Consider the following 21,637-nt stretch of genomic DNA (forward strand, 5'->3'; position numbering starts at 1 on the left):
ACATTGGCTGAGGCCTTCCTGCCCATTGCCAGCGCCATGCCTGTGGGCTGTGTGCACCAAAGACGCTGCTTAGGGGTCTCCCAAGGACAACCTCCGAATTACACAAGTTCATGCTTTTATTAGTTCATCCTGTGTTTTTAGCACAAGAAGTCTCATTCACTGGGTTAGCAAGTACTGAGCCCAACCAGTACGGGGGCTACATACTGAGTTAGGTACTAGAGACAGAAACAGGAAAAGACAACCAGGCCCAGGCCCAGTCCCAAACTCGGGCTGGGGACAACTGGTTCCCTAGGGGACCGGCTCTGTCTCCCCCAGGGCCGCCGCATACCTCGGCCCCGCCTATCTCTGGGTCTCCCGCACTCCGCGTTCCCCCTCCTGCACCGAGGTCGCTGCAATTGGGAGGCGAGGCATGTGACCCCGCCCGGAGCTAGAGGAGGCGGAGCCACGCTAGAGGCGCCGGAAGGGCTGCGACGCGGCCTGGTTGCCTAGCAACGCACACTAGCCGCACGATGGAGCCTTGCCGCGACCGGGAGCTCAAGGCCCGGGAATATTTAGAAAAACATAAGATCATGGAGTTGCTGAACCTGCTCACCAGCGCACTACTCTTTTTCCGGCCGAGTAAGGGTCTCACCTACCACTCGGCTTTGTGTCCGACCAGCCACCCCTCCAAACCCGCGACTTTGCCGGATCTTCCTCTCTCCACGCACACTCTCCTGCTTCTCGGCTTTTTGAGCTCTCTTGTTAATTGACCTGTTTGTGCAGTGGAGTCAGACCGACTCATAGCGACCCCTCCTTGCGTTTCCGAGGTAGTATCACTACGGAAGTAGATCGACCAACCTTCCTTCTGAGGAGTGGCAGGTGACTTAAATTACACAAATACTTATTGAATGGTCTCTTTGTGCAAGCCACTAGCCAGGTGCTGGGGGACTTGAGCAGGTGGAGGCCTGGTAACAGGTGGGAGCCTCTGGTGTCAGAGGTATCCGGCTCCACCCCTTAGATCCTGAACTTTAATATCCTCTTCTGGAAAATCGGAATACTAATAGTACCGATCTCATAGGAACGTGGGGAAGACACATTAAATATCTATCAATCACTTTTATGCCTGGCAAGAAACAGATGTTTCCACTGTTATCCCTGCCCTTTTGGAATTTTCGGTCTGGTAAGGGGGGTACCAAGACGGCTGTTCTTCAGCAGACAGATTGTCCTGACAGTTTTTACACATGTGAACCTCTTACAAAGTTTGTTCACTTAGTAATTTCTGTGTGGTGTATGATTAAGAATTGTTAAGGTGGTAATTTTATTTTAAATAACTTGGGTGGCAAAAGCAGTTTGGAATAGACTACTAACCTCATTGTTGGTGTTTGAACCCAATCCAGGGATACCGGGAAGAAAGGCCTGACAACCTATCTGCTCCCATAAAGCTTTTCCTGTTGCCCCCTGTCCATTCCAACTCGTGGTGATCTGTGCGTTACAAAGCAGAACTGTTCCATAAGGTTTTCTTGGATGTCCTTTTTTTGATATATAATTTATTTTCTCTTTGTTGTTGTTCAGGATATGCATGGCAGCGCATCCACCAATTCAACACTTTTATGTGTACAATTCAGTGGCATTCATTGCATTCTTCAGGTGGTGCAACCATTCTTACCCTCCTTTTCTGAGTTGCTTCTCCAACATTAACGTACACTCACTATCCCCTAAGTTTTCTATCTAATCTTTCAAGTTGCTGTTGTCAATATGATCCCATATAGATAATTTTTTTTTTTTAATTGTGATTTGGGTGAAAGTTTACAGAGAAAATTCACTTTTCACACAGCAGTTCACATACACTTTATCTCATGACATTGACCACAATTCATCTCAATGCAACAGCTCCCCTCCACTTCCTCCCAACAGTCACCTCTACCCTGTGTCCAAACTTCCATGCACCCCAGCCCCCTGAGCTGTCTCCCTGTGTACAAACAGCCCTTCCTTCTCCCATGATTGATCTCTCCAAGGAGTGTATCTACCTCAGGTAAATGTTCAACTCATATGCCTGTCTTTTGCTTGGGTGGAAGCCACAGGTGTGGGTTCAGTTCCAGACCTGACGGGCGGCTAGGGGTCATAGTCTCAGTGGTTCCACCAGGCTCTATCGGACCAGCAAACCTGGTTCCCCCCCTTTTTTTTTCCAAATTATTTTGAGTTTTGTTCCACATTATTCTCCCTCTCTGTCCAGGATCTCCTCCATAGATCCCCCTCCTAATGTTTGACAGTGGTAGCCAGGCACCATCTAGTTCTTCTTGTCTCATAGTCGTATAGGCTGCAGATCACATGGTGTACCAGTTGCTAGGACTAATTGTTTCCGTGAATCTTTGGTTTCTTCATTCTTCTTTGCTCTAGACAAGGAGAGACCCATCGTTGCATCTAGGTGGCAGCTTGCAAGCTTTTAAGATCCCAGTTGCTACTCGCCAAAGTAGGAGGTAGAACAATGTTTTGTGTAGTGTGTTACGCCAATTGAGCTTGATGTCCCCTGACACTATGGTCCCAAGCTCACAAGTTCAACTACTCAGTCCCTCTGGGTAGATGGCTGTGACCAAGAAGTAACTACAACCTTGCCCCTTGTCAGCTCTACTATACACCTGGGAATTCAGATCAGACAAATACACTTATAGGACCATTGTCTGCCAACCCTATACATGGTTTTTGGTATACTCCCCACTTCATAGACATACCTAATAGTTCAGCCTGTCCACCCATCTATCCACCCGTATACCCGTGTTTGCCTTGACTGACAATGCAGTACTGTATGTGCAAAAGGGTTCATCTTTGTTATCTGTACCTCACATGTACCTCTCTATGTCTTCCTCTTCCTCAGTGCTACCATGATGATCACTCACATTTGGTACGTTGCCCTTCTCTTCACCCAAATCAATACTTATCTCTATCTATCTAACAGTGTTCCCTCCCCTCCCCTCCCACCCCTGGTAGCCAACAAAGAAAATTTCCTTCCATAGATAAACCTTTCCTTGACTTTTACAATAACGGACTAATACAATATTTGTCCTTCTGTGATTGACTTATTTCACTCAGCATAATGTCCTCCAAGTTCATCCATGTTATGCAGTGTTTTGCAGATTCTACATTATTCTTTAGGGTTGCACAGTATTCCATTATGTGTCTATACCATAGTTTAGTTATCCATTCCTCGGTTGATGGACACCTAGGTTATTTCCATCTTTTGGCTATTGTAAATAGTGCTGTAATGAACATGGGTGTACATATGTCTGTTCTTGTCTTGGCTCCCCTTCTTTAGGATATCTACCTAGTAATGGAATGGCTGGGTCAAATGGTATTTCTAGTTCCAATTTTTGAAGGACTCGCCATACTGCTTTCCACAGTGGTTGTACCATTTTACAGTCCCACCAGCAGTATATGAGAAATCCAATCTCACCACATCCTCACCAGCATTTGTTATTTTCTGTCTTGTTGATCTTTGCTACTAGTGCTGGAGCAAGATGATATCTCTTTGTTTTGATTTGCATCTCTCTAATGATCCCATACAGATACATCTTAAAAGACCATCAAACCAAAAAAATAAATAAATAAGGAGCCCATTAGGAGGTAGAATAGAAACACTAAGCATGTTATTAGGCCAATTAACTGGTGTGTCCCATGAAACCTGACCCTAAACCTCCAAGCCAAGGAACTGATCCCATGAAATGTTTGGTTCTATATAAGGAGCCTCGGCAGCTACTCCTTTTATTTTTATTTTTGTCATTGTTGTAAATATATTGGCTACAAACCTTTTGCCAGTCTCAGCTGTTTACAGGTGTGTAATTTATTGACTGAAAGCAAGACTGGGCAATCTACTTCCGTAAAGTAGCAGCCTCCACAAAGGCTTTTGAAGTAGCCACCTCAAAAACCCAATGGGGGTCGCTATGAGTTGGAATTGACTCGACGGCGGTGGGTTGGGTTGGGAACTTATTGATGGCAATTATAGTAATTGGCTGTGCAACCCTAACTTTAGTTGATGTGATTTTTCCATAACCATAAACTGAAAATTCAATACTCCATAAGAAATAACCCTCTCATAAATAACATAGGTGTTTAATAACTTCATAAATGACTACTTGCATATATGGCATATTTTAAATTTCCTGTCAGAAAGAATTGGAACTATTTTGCAGGAAAACCAAGGGACTATCTAATAGCTACATTGGAAAGACTGAGAATTGCCCAAGTCACAGGGGTGTCTTTTCCCATCTTTATGGATAACACTAACATTGTGGCTATGTTTGAGATGATGGACTCCTCAAACAGAGGCATCATATCATTTGTGCAGTATAAAGAAGGTCAGTATATTCTGAAAATGAGATCATGGCTTGTGGTCATTTCCATAACTTTCTTTAGCTAAAAATAATTCTCACTTTGTAAATTTTCATTTCTTCTCATTCTGACTTTTATAGCCCTAAAATCCTTGGGTCTGTGCAGTGAGAATGAAGTTTTAAAAGATGATGGACATGTAATAACCTTGGAAAAATTCAGGAAGGAAGTGTAAGTTTATTTTTGAATGACTAATATTTTAATATGTCATGATTTTTAAGTAAAATTACTACATTTTAGAGTAGAGGTTCCTATTAATAGAATTTTTTAAATTCCTTTTAAACTTTGAAGGAGCTCTGGTGGTTAGGAGGCATTTGACTGCTAACCAGAAGGTTGGCAATTCAATCCCACCAGCCATTCCGCAGAAGGATGAGGCAATTTACTTCTATGAAGATTTACCACTTTGGAAACCCAATAGGGGTCACTATGAGTCGGAATCGACTCAATGGCAGTGGGTTTGTTGTTTTTTGGTTTTTTTGGTTGAAACTTCTAGCTGACTAGAAAGTGAGGACAAGAAGGGCTGATGATAAACTTGTTAAGCCTGGGACAGAAGGAAGAAAATGCTGAGGTTAGAGAGGAAGTTCCAAAGGCAGCTTCACTCTTTTCTCGTGGGAAATCCCAGCAATTTTCTAAGAATAAGGCTGGAAAAGCCCCAGTCTGCTAGAACTACCAGAAAAGTTTTGAGCTCAAACACTAGTCTGAAAAATCTATGTATAAAATACAAAGTAATAGAATTTATCTCAAAATACTGCCTCACAATTATTTAGTGCAAAATAAATGTTTATCACTAATATAGGCTGCATGCCACCATAACCTGGGAAATGTAGATTTGAGGTATTAAAACATGAAAAATACTAACTAAACGCTAATTCAGGAAAAAAAGTTGGAATAAAACTTTATATAGTCTCCAGTTAATCGAGCTCAATTTGTTTAAACGTTTTCTTCCAAGGATTTATCTATCAAGAATCATTAATACCAACAACAACCAAGGACAAGTTAGAAGAAAAAATTTAAGATTCTCACCTCAATATCAGTTACATAAATATGAAACAAAAAATATCTAATTACATTCCCTATCCCAGGCCAAAGAGTGAGGCAGAGTGATCTGGCCTGAAATGTTTCCTGCTGAAAGGCAAAGGTCCCCACTGTCATGTGGAATGGAGCAAGGACGTATCTTAAATGGAAGGACATCTGTGGAAAACGAAGGCCGATCCTACCTTAGTCACCATTCCAGAGTGTCTTCTTAGGAAAGTACAGTGACTTCTCAGACTAGACACAGGAACTTCAGTGATAAACGTGCATCTTAAAGTTATTTAAAAAAAAAAAAAATTATTTGCTATGTCTGATTACCCCCAACAGTCTCCCTTAATTAGCACAGGATATTGAAAGTCAGTCACAATTTATTAGCTCTCTCTCACTTTCTCTTCAACAGACACAGTGGCATTTATATTTGTCAATGGAATTACTGAGTTTTCATAATTTCTGAATATTATGTTTTTGTTTTTTTAGGGACAAGAGGTTTCAAGCTATATGGTCAGCTTTTAATAACACCTGAAGTCCACAGTAATAAATGATTTTACAAAGCTTTCAGTTGTCTCGTTTCATTAATATAGAACGTCATCATATAATGTGAAATCCAACTGGCATCCTCTTTGTTGGGGAAAAAAAAAAATCCCCAAAAGCTTTTCTTGAAAGACTTGTATTATTTTCCAGTATTAGGCCAATTTGTTCTCAAATTAAGTAGAATCTCAACATCTTGCTGAGCCAATTTGTAAATTCCAAGTTCATTCAATGCCGCGGTGGCAGGAGGCTGCCCAGAAGCGGACTGGAGCACATCTCTCAGGAGCAGGGCAGAGCCAATGTTCAAATTCAAGACAATACAAGCTTCTTTCACACTGTTATTTGAAAAAAGAAAAAAAAAAACAGGGTGAAATGAGATTGGTATCATCCATATTAACCTATAACACTTTTGAGAAAGTGAACACTTCACTGTACTGGTAGTCCCTGTGTCCTCTGTAAAGAATACTCACTGATCTAATGTTTGGCTTTTTTAACAATGGTGAGATTATTTATATAAGGACAAAGCTTACCAGAGGTTATATTTCACAAGGGTACTCTAAGATAATAACCAACAACCAGTTGCTGTTGAGTGGATTCTGACTCATGGCGACCCCATGTGTGTCAGAGTAGAACTGCTCCAAAGGGTTTTCAACCAACTGATTTCTCAGAAGGAGATCACGAGGCCTTCCTTCTGAGATACCTCTGGGAGTCAAACTGCTGACTCGGTTAGCAGCCAAACTCCTTACCAGTCTGCACAACTCAGGGACTCCCGTGTCCAACATGCACACATTACTACCCTCATATACTGGTTGCTCCTAATAGTCTAGTAAATGTAGCTGAGGCTTGAGGTAAATTAGGATATGGGAAAAGAGGAAGTTAATTAAGGGATAAAATGAAAGGAATAGCAGAAAGAATAATGAGATTAACAAGACACTGGGAATAGTCAAATACCTTACTGAAATGACAAAATCATCTTTCATTTTATACTATGTTTAAAGTACTTCATAAGCTCAGAAACTCCCTAAATAATTTACATTTTAAACCAACAAAATTAGAAAAACTTCTAAGAACTATTCTTTTTTATTTTTTTTTTTTTCATTGTGATTTTGGTGAAGATTTACAGAGCAAATTGACTTTCCATACAGCAGTTCACATGCACTTTGTCTCATGACATTGATCACAATTTACCACAATGCAACAGCTCCCCTGCCACTTCCTCCCCAGTTACCTCTTCCCTGTGTCTATCCCTCCATGCCCTCCGGCTCCCTGAGCTATCTCCCAGTGCATAAGCAGTCCTTTCTTCCACGATTGTTCTTTCCAAGGAGTGTATCTCCCTCAGGTAAATGTGCAACTCATATGCCTGTCTTTTGTTTGGCTGGAAGCCACAGGTATGGGTTCAATTCCAGACCTGAAGGGCAGCTAGGGGCCATAGTCTCAGTGGTTTTACCAGGCTCTATCAGACCAGTAAACCTGGTCCCCCCCCCCTTTTTTTTCTCCAAATGATTTTGAGTTTTGTCCACATTGTTCTCCCACTCTATCCAGGATCTCCTACATAGATCCCCTTCCAAGTGGTTGACATTGGTAGCTGAGCACCATCTAGTTCTTCTGGTCTTGTAGTAAGAACTATTCTTACATACATTTATAATTACACTTAGAACCAAAAGTAAAGTTTAAGAAAAAAAAAAAAAAATTACCTTTAGGCCTAGCCTATTTTTTTTTTCCTTTTTAATAATTTGGTTTCACTCCCTGATTACCATCCCCAGCCCTAACCCACTCTCCTCCTCTCCCTTCCCTGGCATGCCCCCTCCCTGTGCCCTTCTTAGTTATGCACTCCTGTCTGTCCAGCTTTCCCTCCATGGGAATGCTGCTCCTCTGGTGTCCCACGGCTGATTGCTCCAAGGGGTGTATCCTCTTGTAGGTGGGTACATCACTCTTGAGTTGGGTGTTCTGCATGTAAGTCTTTCTGCTACTGGGCTGAGAGCCAGTCCTTGGGAGTAAGCCCTATCCCAGGCCTGAAGTGTATCCCAGGGCCATAGTCTTTGGAGTCCCACCAGACTGCATCTGACTAGTAATTCTGGTCATTATTGTGCTTTTGAATTTTGTTCCATGTTTTTCCTCCCACTCTCTCCAGGATCTCCAGTTTTGATCCCTTCCCAAGTGGTTGGCATTGGTAGTTGGGCACCATCTAGTTCTTCTGATCTCAAGGTCCATCATGTCCTAGGGCTAATTGTTTCCAAATGCCCTTGGTTTTCTTCACTCTTCTTCACTTCAGATGAGAGGAGTTCATTAGCTGCATCTTAGATGGCCACCAAAAGCTTTTAAGACCCCAGTAGCTACTCACCAAAGTAGGTTGTGGAACAAGGTTTTTATGTATTATGTTGTGCCAATTGAGTCTAGTGTCCCCCAATACTATGGTCTTGAGTGGGCAGGCCCAGTGGTTCTCTCTCGCAAGGTGTTTGGCTGTCTCTGAGGGATTACTCCAACTCTGTCTTCTGTTGCTTCTGTAATGACTGTGGTTATTTTTGTATCACTAGTATCTGTGCAAGATTATCTTCAGCTAAATGTATCAAGGCCTGGCCTATTTTATCCCCCAGTAATAAGCAAGTAGGAGCATTCAACCAAATGCTAAAATGCAAAACCCAAGATAAAACATATCTAGTCTGGTAAGAGCTTGAGATCAGTGGTCACATCTTACACTACTTTGATTTCCCAACTGTGTTTACCAATGTGCTCTGAGCATACAGTAGATGTACAATAAGTATTTTAAAATTTTAATTGATCCTATACTTATCCCACCAAACACTGTTAGGACCCTAAAGTTATTGAAAAAGAAGTGAACTTCCTTTAACAATTTGATACATCAATTAATAGTCAAATATTGTGCTTACTGCTTAAAATAATTTTCTGGTCTCTTGCAATAGTGGGAAAACAAAGGGAAAAGATTCCGGGTCATATCAAACTGCAGCTGAGCTGCTCCTCCTTCATTGAAGTGATTAGCAAGAATGATCTGAAACAAAGAATAATTCATGATGTAACAACTGCCCTTATCAACACAGCCCAATAATATCATCTGCTCCTACCTACTTCTTGGTAGATGTATATATCCAGCTTCTCTACAAGCATTTGCCAGAAAATTTTAAATAAGGAGAAACAAAGCTGCTGCTCCAGTTGAAGCAGGCGGTCTCGTAATGTAAGCAACAACGGGCAAGCTGAACTGGACAGGGACATTACTGCCTGCTCTGCCTGAGAGGGCAGAGACAACCATCTGGAAAACAAGAGCAATACAGCGTGGAGCACAAGAACTTTAAGATTTCTCATCACCTCATGGTTCTAAAAATTTAACAAATCGTTTCAAATTGTGGGAAATGCACTGTGTTTAAACAGTCCTGGTGCATTTTGGATAACAAAAAGAATTACAGCCCAACATTAAGAACTCTATCAGAAAATAAATGGACCTATATTTAAACTTCAGTCTCAATTAAATATTCTTTATTTAATATGAGGACAACAGATAAACATTTAAAAAAAAATCCCCCAAATTTTATACGGTTTACTGATATTATAAAACAGCTAAAATGTAAAATATATTAGCATTTAAGACATCTGCTAATTTTATGCTCCAATTTTCAGTAGAAACAATAGGGATTAATAATACTTCCAAACTGATTATAAGTAACTCTGGCAGGGACCGTGCTAGGACAAATCAACCTTGTTTGCTCCTAAGGACTTGAGTCCCTAGTTCAACTAGTGAAGATGAACGGTATCCACAGGGACAGGGGAGTGGAATAAATGGTACCATGCAAGCATGTGCAGGGTACCACAGGAGCGCCTTACTGGGTAAACTGGGTGACGGGCCAGTCCACTCCACCCAGATCACACACCACCTCTATATTTACAAACACATCTGAAGATTAAACTCTCAGCTTATTCCCTTTAAAGTCTGAAAGAATGTATTTCAGAAAGATTTCCATTAAAAGTATGGAGTACAAAAGGTCAAATGCTGTCCAACCCAGAAACTTGGAAATCTGATCACATGTACTATCTTTTAACTTTAACCAAACCAGAGCTGACTTACAAGAAAACAGACAGGACTCACCTTTCTTTTTTATACAGTTTTGCAGCATCCTTAACTTCTCTAAAAACATGGTCTACTTGACGGGTCAACATATCATGCTTTAAACGTTCTAAAAGGTTAATCATGTCATCAAAGACAGAGCTCTCCATAGAGGCCAGTTGTCCCAGCTGCAATTTACTGAGCGTATTATTCTCTGCAAAGACCTCCAGTGCTGCTTGCTGAAGTTGTAGAAAGAACTAGAAGCAAAAACATGTTAACACGTTTATTAACATATTTCTTTTTAACAGCTTGAGATATAATTCACATACATATATTTCACCCATTTAAAATGTACACTCGATGGCTTTTAATATATTTACAGAGTTGTGCATCCATCACAAATGCCCACTTTAGAACATTTTCATTACCCACCAAAAACCCCACCATCTCAGAGCCATTACCCTTCACCCATACCCTTCCTCCAGCCCCAGGCAACCACTCATCTACTTTCCATCTCCATAGATTTGCCTGTTCTAGATATTTCATAGGAGCTCTGTAGCACAGTGCCTAAAGGCATTTGACTGCTAACCAGAAGGCTGGAGGTTCAAACCCACCAGCCACTCCTCGGAAGGAAGGTTGGGCCATCTACTTCCGCAGTGATACCAACTTGAAAACCCAAGGAGAAGTTGCTATGAGTTGGGTCCGACTCCACGGCACACAACAACAACAACAACAGATATTTCATATAAACAGATTCATAATATGCAGCCTTTTGTGTCTGGCTTCTTTCACTAAGTATGTTTTCAAGGTTCATCCTGTTGCATGGATCATACTTCATTCCTTTTTATTGCTGAATAGTATTCTATTGTGGAGATATACCACATTTTATTTATCTATTAGTTGATGGATGTCTGGGACACTTCCACTTTCTTGGCTATTTGGGTTGTTTTCTATTATTTTCATTGTTATGAACATTCAAGCACAAATTTTTGTGTAGATATGTTTTCAACCCTTTTTCCTCTATATTAAGAAGAATTGGTGATATATGGTAACTCTATGCTGAATTGTTTATATGTTACAGTACGTGTTAACTGACCTAAGGTTTTAATTTTTAGATTTATTTAAAATATATCTTTTGATATAAGGAAGAAGGAACCTTGGTGGCACAGTAGTTAAGCACCTGGCTGCTAACTGAAAGGTTGGCAGTTCAAATCCACCAGCAACTCTGTGGGGGAAAGATGTGGCAGTCTGCTTGCACAAAGATTTACAACCTTGGAAACCCTAAGGTGCAGTTCTACTCTGTCCCTGAGAGTCACTATGAGTCAGAATCAACTCAACGACAATGGGTTTGGTTTGATGGGTTTGATATAAAGAATTAAATTTTTTTTTTAAGGAGCAATAATGATATTATGGTTATGTTTTCTTAAAGAGTTCTTATCTCTTAGAAATACAAACTAAAATATTTGCCATGAAATATGGTATCTGAGATCTACTTCAAAATAATCATGAGTGTGAGGGGTGGAGGAAAGTTTAAATGAAACAAAACTAGTGTATGAAGCAAGGAGATGGGCTCACAGGGGTTCATTTACTATTCTATTTACTCTTGTATATGTTTGAAATGAAAATGTTAAATAATTTTTAAAATGTGCAAAATAATTAAAAAATGTTTTTATTATTTTGTTTTGTGTTGTTACAATTTCATAATGTCTGTCATGGTTTAAAAGCAGTCAGAAGGTATCAGATAAAGCTATTTTTTTATTCTCCATAAAGTCCTAGCTTTTCTTGATTTTGACACCATTATTTAATCTCAATTTTTCTTTGATGGCAATTACCCACATGAGTATTTCTCCTGAGTACAAAGTCAAAAGAGGAAAAAGTTTATTCTCTACACAATTATTTCATAGAAGGTTGACTTTCCTTTCCAATAATCATTGGAAAATACATTAAAATATCAGGACTACTGAACCACATGGGTTTTCTGATTGAGAAAAATGTGTACTTTAGTCACACCTAAATTTGACATCATTATGATTCTAATAGGTGTATATTTGCTTGAGATAGATTTAATGTTTTAAAAGGTAAAATAGTTCAAATTATGAATATATTACTCAATACAATAACAGATTAACTTACAACATTGTCAGCCCAATCTGCCAGTACTGTTGAGATGTAGTTAACAGCATTAAGAATTGCACAGTATCGAAAGCCAAGAGACGCTCTAGTCTCTTCTTTCATCACCTGAGTTAATCGTATCCTAAAATCATCTACTAAATCCTTCTGTAACTCCAGGAACTGCAGCTTTCGGGAAGCTGTGGGAAGATTTTTATACCTGTCTGTCGAGAAAGTTAAAAAAACATGAGTTTTGGTATCAACTGTGATATAGTTACAGGTTTTCCCCATTAAATTGCTTTGAGGACTTTCTCAAAAATGATTTACACTCAGTTACAGGTCTGTTTCTAAGCTCTCTAAGGATGTGGGTTTGACAAGTATATACACTTGTCAAAATTCCCTAAACTGTATATTTAAGATCTATCCTTTTTATTCTATGTAAATTATACCTCAATTTTAAGAAAAAATGCATGAGAAAATTATATACAATACAGGAAACACTGAACTTAGATAGAAAAATAAGAAAATAACATCATCTCTGAAGGCAACATGATATACCTTAAACACGAAAAATGTACATGGCTCTAGTTCCAAACTTTAACAAATAAAATGCATTTTTAACAAAGAAAGGAAAAACTTTGATAGATTAGATTAGGAGCTCTGGTGGCACAGTGTGTAAGGCACTTGACTGCTAACCAGAAGGCTGGCAGTTCAAACCCACCAGGCACTCCTCAGAAGGTTGGGCAATCTACTTCCATAGTGATACTGCCTCAGAAACCCAAGGAGGGGTCACTAGAGTCGGATCTGACTCGACGGCAGTGAGTTATGATAGATTAAAAGAAATACATACTTAAGCAATACTGGTAAAAAGATAGGCTGTCTAGAATTTTTTTAAAAATACTCCAGGAAAAAAAAGTTGGGGAGAAAAATATATACTAGAAAAAGTAAAACTTTTCCACTTTGAAAATTTTCCTAATAAAAAGTTTTTAAAGGCACATAGATTTTACCTTAATTTTTTTTTTGTGTTAGCGTTTTTCATATTTTCTTATCAGTTAAGAATATGGATTTATTTATTAACAAATATTCAGATTACTGTTCAAGTCCACAAATAACATTTCTTCAGGTTACGACTGTACAGATCCAAGACAGAGGACAGAGGAGGAAAGCAGCAACGGGGCCCGTGGCACCTGGAGAACCAGCAGGGATATACGCTGCTGGGCCCCTCCGGCCAGGACACTGAAGCACCGTTTGAAAAGCTTCTACGATTACTCCAATCCTGAAAGTTTCCTCATTATTTCACTCTATTCTTCAGTCTTCCATAAATCAAGGCCACAGAAGTAATATTTAAAATTTGGGTCAATCATCATTGATTTAAGATATTTAAAAAGAAAAAAAAAAAAAGATATTTAAAAAGATGAATTGCAAGAGAATTAAGATGATAAAAGTATGTTCTCATTTGTTTTTATGTAAAACAATTCAGGATGTGCTTCTTCATATATACTTGTGTTTAAGTTCTTACTTAATTTATTTAAAATCTCAAAGTCAGACTACTGAGCTAAATTTCTGCCAAAATAAGAATAGAATGTGAAAATAGTATAATAACCACCACGTAGTATTAACTTCATTTGTTGTTGTGTGGTTATGTGCCATCGAGTCAGACTGGACTCACAGCGACCCCTCCTTGGGTTTCCGAGGTAGTATCACTACGGAAATAGATTGCCCAACCTTCCTTCCGAGGAGTGGCTGGTGGGTTTGAACCGTGAGCCTTCTAGTTAGCAGTCAAATGCTTTAGGCACTATGCTACCAGAGCTCCTATTAACTTCATTATACTACTTGAAAAAGTACCAAATGAAAAATCAGTACTTTTGAAAACAAAGTCATATCTTACAAGATGTGTATTTACCGGTTATAACCAAGAGTAGAGTCATAAAGGTTTCTGCACAGTCTGGAACTTTCATTTCATCCACATCAGTGATATCCTTATACTGGGATACCCAGGCAGCTTCTGATGAAAGCATTGAGTCCATTTTTTGAAGAGCAACTGATATACACAAAACAGGATTAGGTCAATTAAAGTGACAGTCATTCTTAACTTTTCAACTTATAAATTTTTTGGAATGATGACTTTTCTATAAAAATAAATCTACCAAACCCATTGCCATTGAATCAATTCTGACTCACAGCAACTGTATAGCACCTCTCACTGCCGTCGAGTCAGATCCGACTCATAGCAACCCCTCCTTGGGTTTCCGAGGCAGTATCACTACGGAAGTAGATTGCCCAGTTTTCCTTCGGAGGAGTGGCTGGTGGGTTTGAACTGCCAGCCTTCTGGTTAATAGTCAAATGCCTTAGGCACTATGCCACCAGAGCTCCTGTATAGGACCTATAGGGTAGAATTGCCCCATAGGGTTTCCAAGGCTGTAAATTTCTATAGAAGTAGACCGCTACACCTTTCTCCTGCAGAGCAGCTAGCATGCTCAAATCACTGATCTTTTGATTAGCAGCTGAGCGCTCAATCACTGTGCCACCAGGGCTCCTCTCACAACTTCCCACTCGTTGTTGCACTATATTTAACATGCTCTATTTTAGAGTGAGGAGTTCTGATGATGTAGTGCCTAAGGTATTTGACTGCTAACCAGAAGGCTGGCGGTTCAAACCCACCTGCCGCCACTCCTTGGTAGGAAGATTGGGCAAGGTACTTCCCTAGTGATACTGCCTCAGAAACCCAAGGAGGGGTTGCTATGAGTTGGATCTGACTCCACGGCAGTGAGTTAAACAAGACACTTTACTTTCCCACCAACAAATCTTCAAAATGGTTATACTGACTAAACAAGCTACAACCAAAGAACAAAAATACTATATGTAAATTCTATACAACTGGCTTGAATATTCCTCTCTAGAAATATGTAGAGTATAATTTAATTACAAGAGAATCTGAAGCTTGATGGGGGAAAAAAAAGAAAATAAGATGATCTCTGAAAGCAACCTTAACTAAGAAAAATTTACATGACTCTCGGTGCCACCCAGAACTGGAGGAGGAAAATATAAAAAATGTAAATACACATGAGTAGACATCTCTCCCCACCCAATGGACACATTAGCACTTACATTTTCTCTCTACAGTCAACCATCTCTGAAAACAGGTCTCCTCGGAGAGAATATGCATACAATTAGCAAAAGTGCCAGGATAGCCGTGAACACCGTGCAGCTCCCTTTCAAACAAAAGCACCTCATCCACCAAATGACAGAAGAGGTTGTCATCATAGAGCAGGCAAGGAATGTCAGCACCTAACTTCTCAAGAACCAGCATCACAAGGCCCCGAGAAAACTCAAGCTGAAAGAAAAGCACAATCACTAAGTATGGGAATGGCGCTCTTCACGCACACACACAGCTCCACAACCGAGATGCTTCGGAATGGGTCTCCTACCCGTGCACTGACCGCAGAGCCGACTCTGTCTAATATCGGCTGAATCTTCTCATCCAGAAACTGGCTGTGGTTTGCAATCCACATGAGTACCTGAGCCAGGTACCATTCAGGCTAAGGAGGAAGGTAAAACAGTTTGCATTCTTAAAAGTCATATCAACTAGGAAGTTATAATTAAATGACTCTATATAAAATTGTAAACACATGGCACTAAGAAAAAATGACCTGAAAATTCCTATATGTAAAAGCATACCTTCTACTGTGAATTTTAGACTCACATAAGGCTTAGGATAAAATATTTCCTAGTGCACTCCCAACAAATTCCAATAATATGACCTAAATCGATAAGCTCATACATTCACAATGCCACATATATTCCAAGCCTAGCAATTTAGTGATATGAAATGATAAGGATTACAATGAACTGATGGCCTTTAAATTTTTTATTTTGAAATAGTTTTCAAAATAATCTTTTAAGATTTTTCTTCTGTTTTTTCTTTTCAAGAGGCATATTAAGAGAAAAGGCTAGTCCTCATTACAGAAAATGTACATGTCTTAAAGCAGGTATAATTATAGACAAGGAAATGTGGGGATGCAACATTTTAAATTGTCTCCAGAGGTGATTCTACAGCACCTTCCAAGTTCTGTTGGACAGTGATTCAAAAACATTTGCTGCCATGAGGTGAACAGTATCACCAGGGAGGTACACAGTCCTTAGAACCATCAACCGTAAGAGATCAAAACTGCAGCATGTGCCCAGGGATAAAGCTCACAGCGCAGAAATAGACAGGAAAGAAAGACAAAGAGAAATGGTAACCCCAGGGAAGCAGTGGGAAGAACGCTGTTACATTGTAGGGGCTGCAATCCATGTAGGAAACAAAATGCATGTGAACTGTTGAACTTGTGCATAAATTCCTATTAAAAACAAAATAGAGAAGAAAGTTAAAAAAAAAAAAATACTGAATGATACATCCCTGATGTGTGCCAGATACTGGGAATACAAAGGGGCAGTCTCTAACGTCAAGAGCTGCACTGTTTAGACTTGATGACAGAGTGCTAGGATCACTGGAAGCACACTTTCAAAAGCAGCCAATAAAACTCATAGTATTCTTCCCTCAAATTAATACTGCCCTCTACAACTGTAGCTTTACAGCTTTGTGTTATTTACTACTTACCAATTGGTTCTACTCTTCTTTCCACCACCACTCCACCCCAAACAGGAAGAGACCCATAAAGTACAAAAAAACTAAATTTAAGAACCAGAAGTCCATTGCCACTCTGCTCTTTCCTATGCAAACACAGCTGCCTATCCCTTGATTCCTTTAGAATTCTATAAGCTGATTCATGTACAACACATACAATGCCAATCTAAATGCCTACTGAGCCCATTACAAGCACTACAGTAGATACAGCAACACTCAAGGAAAAACAAGGTAGTACCCACCCCCTAATAACTCCCAAGGTTATAATTCTCAGCACCTTTCATTGAAAATAGATGTGTGTGTTCTTCAGGTCAAATTAAACCTCTCAACAATATGCCCACTATACATAGGCATAGTCCTTCAACTAAAATGTTGGTGATAATTTCCTCAAATGCATTCCTGTCCTTCACTCTTATCTTCTCCCTTGCAGGATTGTACATCTTTTTAGCATCAGCACCTTTATTCAAAATTTTAATGCTCTATCATCTTTCAGTTTAAACCCCCAGCCACTCCTCGGAAGGAAGGTTGGGCAATCTACTTCTGTAGTAATACTGCCTCGGAAACCCAAGGCGGGGTTGCTAAGTCAGATCCGACTCGAAGGCACATAACAACAATCATCTTTTGGCTTTTATTTCTGATATATTTATAAACTCGTAACGTGCAAGTAAAACACAATGGATCCATTTGTAAAAACTGCCACAGCAAATGCCACAGCACACTCACGGGGAAACCTGAGAAAATGGTCAGATGACATGCTAAGGAGTATACTGATTCCTATACCCTATCAACACAAGTCCCAAAAAATCTCTCCAAGGGGCAGTGACAAAACAGGACCTACACTTGTTAGAGAAAAACAGAAATGTGAATAGAATCAGATTTTAACTTAAAGCAGCAAAAGTACAGAAACTGTTAACATCTGTTATCAATAAAAACCAAGGACAAGAAATGGCAAAGCACACCTTGCTTATAACGTTGGTCTGCCGGTTCCCTCTGAAGTGATACCTGAACCTCTTCTGGAGGGGAGTCAGCATAATTTGGATGGGCAAAATGACAGAAGAGGATGCAGGCAGAGAATATTTGTCTGGGAGTTGTTTTGACTCAGTAAGTAATTCATCTCTGACAGTCAAGTCAAGGAAAAAGAACCCTGTGTGTGTGTGCATGCACACGCGCAATAGATTTTTCCAACAGATATATCAGATGTTAAGTAAAATTAATTATAATAAAAATATGTCATAATTTAAAATAGGAGTTCAGTAAAAAAAAATGCACAAAAAATATTAAGCTATTAGAATTAATCTATCTTTCATAAGATAAAGAACAACAGTAATAAGGAAACAAACTCAAGTAACTGTTTTATTAAATTAACACTAAATTGTTACACTTTCTTCGCAATTGCCTATTTTTTTTTTCTATTATGCCAAGAGACCTATGTGTGATGCAAACCTGGGCCAATCATGGATTTCAAAACTCTTCCTCCCAGCCCTCCCACACACATGGCATTCACTTTGAAAGAGAACAATACACCACTCGGTGGGCATAAATTAGTGAAGTCCAAAACCAGGCTGCCCATTCGGCTTCTTGATCATTTTCAAGAAGTGTTACACTCTAGCCACAAAACCACTCCAGAAAAAAAGATATGTTATTAAGTTTTCGACTCCAACAAAGATACGAGGTTTGCAGTTTCAGAAGCTGACAAAACAGTGTCTCCAGGTTAGTATATATCTCGGGGGCACTGGCTGGTCGGCTTAACCCAACAGTCTGAGCCTGAGGAGGTCCAATGATTGGCCAGTGAAGCTGTGCTAGTATTTCCTCAAAATCACTGCAATAGAAAAGTTGTTGTTGTTGTTGTTGTTGTTTGCCGTCGAGTCGGCCCCGACTCATAGCGACCCCTCCTTGGGTTTCCGAGGCCGTATCACTACGGAAGTAGGATTGCCCAACCTTCCTTCCGAGGAGTGGCTGATGGGTTTGAACCACCAGCCTTCTGGTGAGCGGTCAAGTGCCTTAGGCGATATGCTACCAGAGCTCCTTATAGAAAAGTAGCATTCATATTTCAATAAAGTACACAGATTAGCAAATTCCTATCTGAAAGCAATTACCATGAAACATGGTAAATTCCCCACCTCGTAAGCTTGTCCTTAAGAATTTTATGCCAGAATTTAACAGTGGCCCTCGTGAAACCAAGAAGATGAGTACAGGATGATTCCTGAAGCTTGATGTCAAGTTCTGCCATAGACACCAGGGTGGAGGCTGCCTCTGGTACATTATTGGTCATCAGGTATTGTTGAATGTTATCACTGCAGAACAAGGCAAAAAAAACTTTAAAGATGGTTTGTTCAAATAATCTCAAATATAGAAAACTGCTTTTCCCTCCTGTTTTAAATAAAGTTACCTCCAAGAAAGTTAATGAAGCACCACCTTGAGGTAGCTTTTTGCCTGAGACCCAAGTCTGTCCGGGAACCTGCAGTCCTCAACTTCAGCATCCTTCTGAGGCTCAGCACACCTCCCTCCACTTTGCCCTTCCACCTCCTCCCAAAAGAAATGACTTTCCTGTGTCACAGTCCCTCAGGTACCACTCATTCTGACAACACCTTTCTTTTACAGAAGTCTTTAGTATCTTATTCCAAGGAAATAACATAGGAAGCATCTAGTAAGGTCAAATTTAGGAGAGAAAAGGGGCTGAGAAGAATTTTTTGTTTGTCTGAGTATTAAAAAAACTTTTTCATTTATAAAATAATTGCTCAAGTCCAAAGTAAAAGTTCCCTGACCCCCCTCTATGTCCATTCCCCAAATGCAACATGTGTTCTTGTATATCCCCCCAGAGATATTTTCTCCATTTTTCAGTGTCCTTTATTTTTGAACACAAATGGGTTCACATATTGCTCCTTGACATTTAGAGGAATTTGTGTGTGTGTGTGTGAAGATATACACAGCAAAACATGCATCAATTGAACAACTTCCACATGTATGATTTGGTGACACTGGTTACACAGTGGCGCCCTTCTCTACACCTTTTTCTAAATCATTAACCGTCATCAACACACACTCACTGCCCCCTAAGCTTCTCATCCTAGAATGAGCATTGCTGTCAATTTGATCTCTTATAGATAATTCTTTAAAGGAAGCTAAACTATTGTTTGGTGTAAAGATGACTTCAGTGGATGGTTTCAGTTTAAGGTTTAAAGTGTTCCTCAGGGCAATAGTCTCGGGGGATCATCCAGCCTCAATGGCTCCAGAAAGTCTGGATTTCATGAGAATTTGAAGTGCTATCCTAGTATTTGCTCCTTTCAATCAAGAGTCTAAAGAGGAAATTTTTTTATAGTCTCCAATTTTTACATATTTTGCCCAGCTGTTCTTGTCTACAGCAACTTAAAGAGACGGTAAAATTCAAGGGAAGCTCTAAGGCAAGGAAGGAAAACTCACATGCCCACAAAGGCTGACGGGTAAAATAAATGAGAAAAGCACAGTGGGAGGGGGAGGGCCAACTGAACATTACGCAGCCCATCCTAAGGCTCAGCCAATTGCTCCATGCTGGAGTGCAGTCCAACGTGGGGCACTGCTTCTATTTTTTCAAGAGAAGCCAGAAATTTTTATTTAAAATCCAGCCAATTAATGAAATTCTTTAAAACATAAGCCAAATAGAACATGCTTAAGGATAAATTTAGCCCCTGAGCCATGATTTTACAAATTGGGCCCTATACAAACATTTTATTTAAAAATGAAATGTTTCTTTTGATAAAAATGTTAAAAATAAAATAAAATAAAATTGAGATGCCCTAAAATGCTTAAGTCAATTTCTAGAATCACTCGTTAACACTACAATCCTATAACCTCTTCTTTAAATGTAAAGCTCCTGTATGTAAAACACAGATCTTTGTGCTGTACTGACATGTAAAATTCTTTAAAAAACTCTAGGGGAACAAATGTGGAACAAAAGAATACAGCATCACCCTTCTGAAGAAATAATATAAAATATACTATGAAACATTTGAAAGGAGACGTAAAGATTCTCTCCAGCGATTTTCCTCCCTCAAGCATTCTAGACATTAAAGTTGCTGACAGCTTTGAAGCAAGAGCAGCTAAATTTAAAACAGCTCAGGCATGGAGCAGCACAATTCAGAGGGGGGTGGGGACCACATCATAAAACCAAACAACCTGGTAAAGTAGGAGGGAAACGTTAATTTGGCTTATTTGAAAAACTAATACCAGACATTCACAGGCAACCACCAGTGGTATGCAGGTAATTTTGAAAGAACTAAGGTCAAGTGTTCTTTCTTTTATTTTTTTTTCTAACCATAGGTAGCAGAACTCAGTGTTACTCATCTAAGAAAAGTGTGTAGCTCTTATTAGATGCTCCCACTGAAAACAGTCATTCAAATTATACAGAAAACACTTCATTAATTGACCATATCTAAAAAATAAAAGTAAAGAGGAATATCACCACACTGAAGGGTTATCTATTTATTAACTTGACATTATAAATAATGACAGAACTCTGGTGGCACAGTGTGTAAGGCATCTGGCTGCTAACCAGAAGGTCGGGAGTTCCAATCCATCGCTGCTCCGAGGCATGAAGATGAGGCACTCTCCTTCTGTAAAGATTTACAGCCTTGGAAAGCCAATGAGTTGGAATTACTTGATGGCAGTGGGTTTGATTCTAAGTAATAGTTCTAATCGTGTGTCCTGGATACAACTACAGGACTTAAGACCTTAATTTGCTTAGATCTTTCTTTCTTTCAAATGCAAATTAAGCTCTCTGAAAAGTTTATGTTCATTCACAATAAAGGAAAAGAATCATTATCATAATACTATTTTCATAACAACTGGTAAAACTGTATTATTATAGTCTTTAATTAACTCAATTATTTAATGGCACGCATGCTCTCTTTGAAACAGAAGCCTCAAAAGAAAATAATAATTATGAGAACAAA

General features: G+C 39.5%; 2 protein-coding genes across 2 annotated transcripts in view; one reads left to right on the forward strand and one right to left on the reverse strand.

Moving 5' to 3' along the window:
• The first annotated feature begins 509 nt into the window (after positions 1-509).
• Positions 510-5,914, forward strand: EFCAB10 (EF-hand calcium binding domain 10). Its single transcript, XM_042781409.1, has 4 exons — positions 510-618; positions 4,164-4,328; positions 4,443-4,530; positions 5,869-5,914. Exons 1-4 carry the CDS (start codon positions 510-512, stop codon positions 5,912-5,914), a joined length of 408 nt encoding a protein of 135 aa, XP_042637343.1.
• Positions 5,915-6,061: 147 nt separating this feature from the next.
• Positions 6,062-21,637, reverse strand: part of RINT1 (RAD50 interactor 1) — a 29,279-nt gene continuing 13,703 nt past the window's right edge. The window contains exons 5-15 of the mRNA XM_007944483.2: positions 18,830-19,003; positions 18,379-18,528; positions 17,669-17,825; positions 15,511-15,621; positions 15,191-15,416; positions 13,986-14,123; positions 12,107-12,306; positions 10,016-10,230; positions 9,004-9,184; positions 8,808-8,926; positions 6,062-6,254 (exon numbers count right to left, since the gene is read on the reverse strand). Of these exons, the coding sequence (XP_007942674.1) occupies positions 6,062-6,254; positions 8,808-8,926; positions 9,004-9,184; positions 10,016-10,230; positions 12,107-12,306; positions 13,986-14,123; positions 15,191-15,416; positions 15,511-15,621; positions 17,669-17,825; positions 18,379-18,528; positions 18,830-19,003 (1,864 nt within the window). The remainder of the gene's footprint in view (positions 6,255-8,807; positions 8,927-9,003; positions 9,185-10,015; positions 10,231-12,106; positions 12,307-13,985; positions 14,124-15,190; positions 15,417-15,510; positions 15,622-17,668; positions 17,826-18,378; positions 18,529-18,829; positions 19,004-21,637) is intronic.

Source organism: Orycteropus afer, unplaced genomic scaffold (genome assembly GCF_000298275.1).
Source record: "Orycteropus afer afer isolate SDZICR_OR568_19922 unplaced genomic scaffold, OryAfe1.0 scaffold00007, whole genome shotgun sequence".
Classification (NCBI taxonomy): domain Eukaryota; kingdom Metazoa; phylum Chordata; class Mammalia; order Tubulidentata; family Orycteropodidae; genus Orycteropus; species Orycteropus afer.

Excerpts from the sequence above, each read along its gene's own strand:
- EFCAB10 (XM_042781409.1), top strand. The coding sequence starts at position 510 with ATGGAGCCTTGCCGCGACCGGGAGCTCAAGGCCCGGGAATATTTAGAA. Across the intron at positions 619-4,163 it reads ACTACTCTTTTTCCGGCCGA|GAAAACCAAGGGACTATCTA; the intron begins GTAAGGGTCTCA and ends ACTATTTTGCAG. Across the intron at positions 4,329-4,442 it reads ATTTGTGCAGTATAAAGAAG|CCCTAAAATCCTTGGGTCTG; the intron begins GTCAGTATATTC and ends TGACTTTTATAG.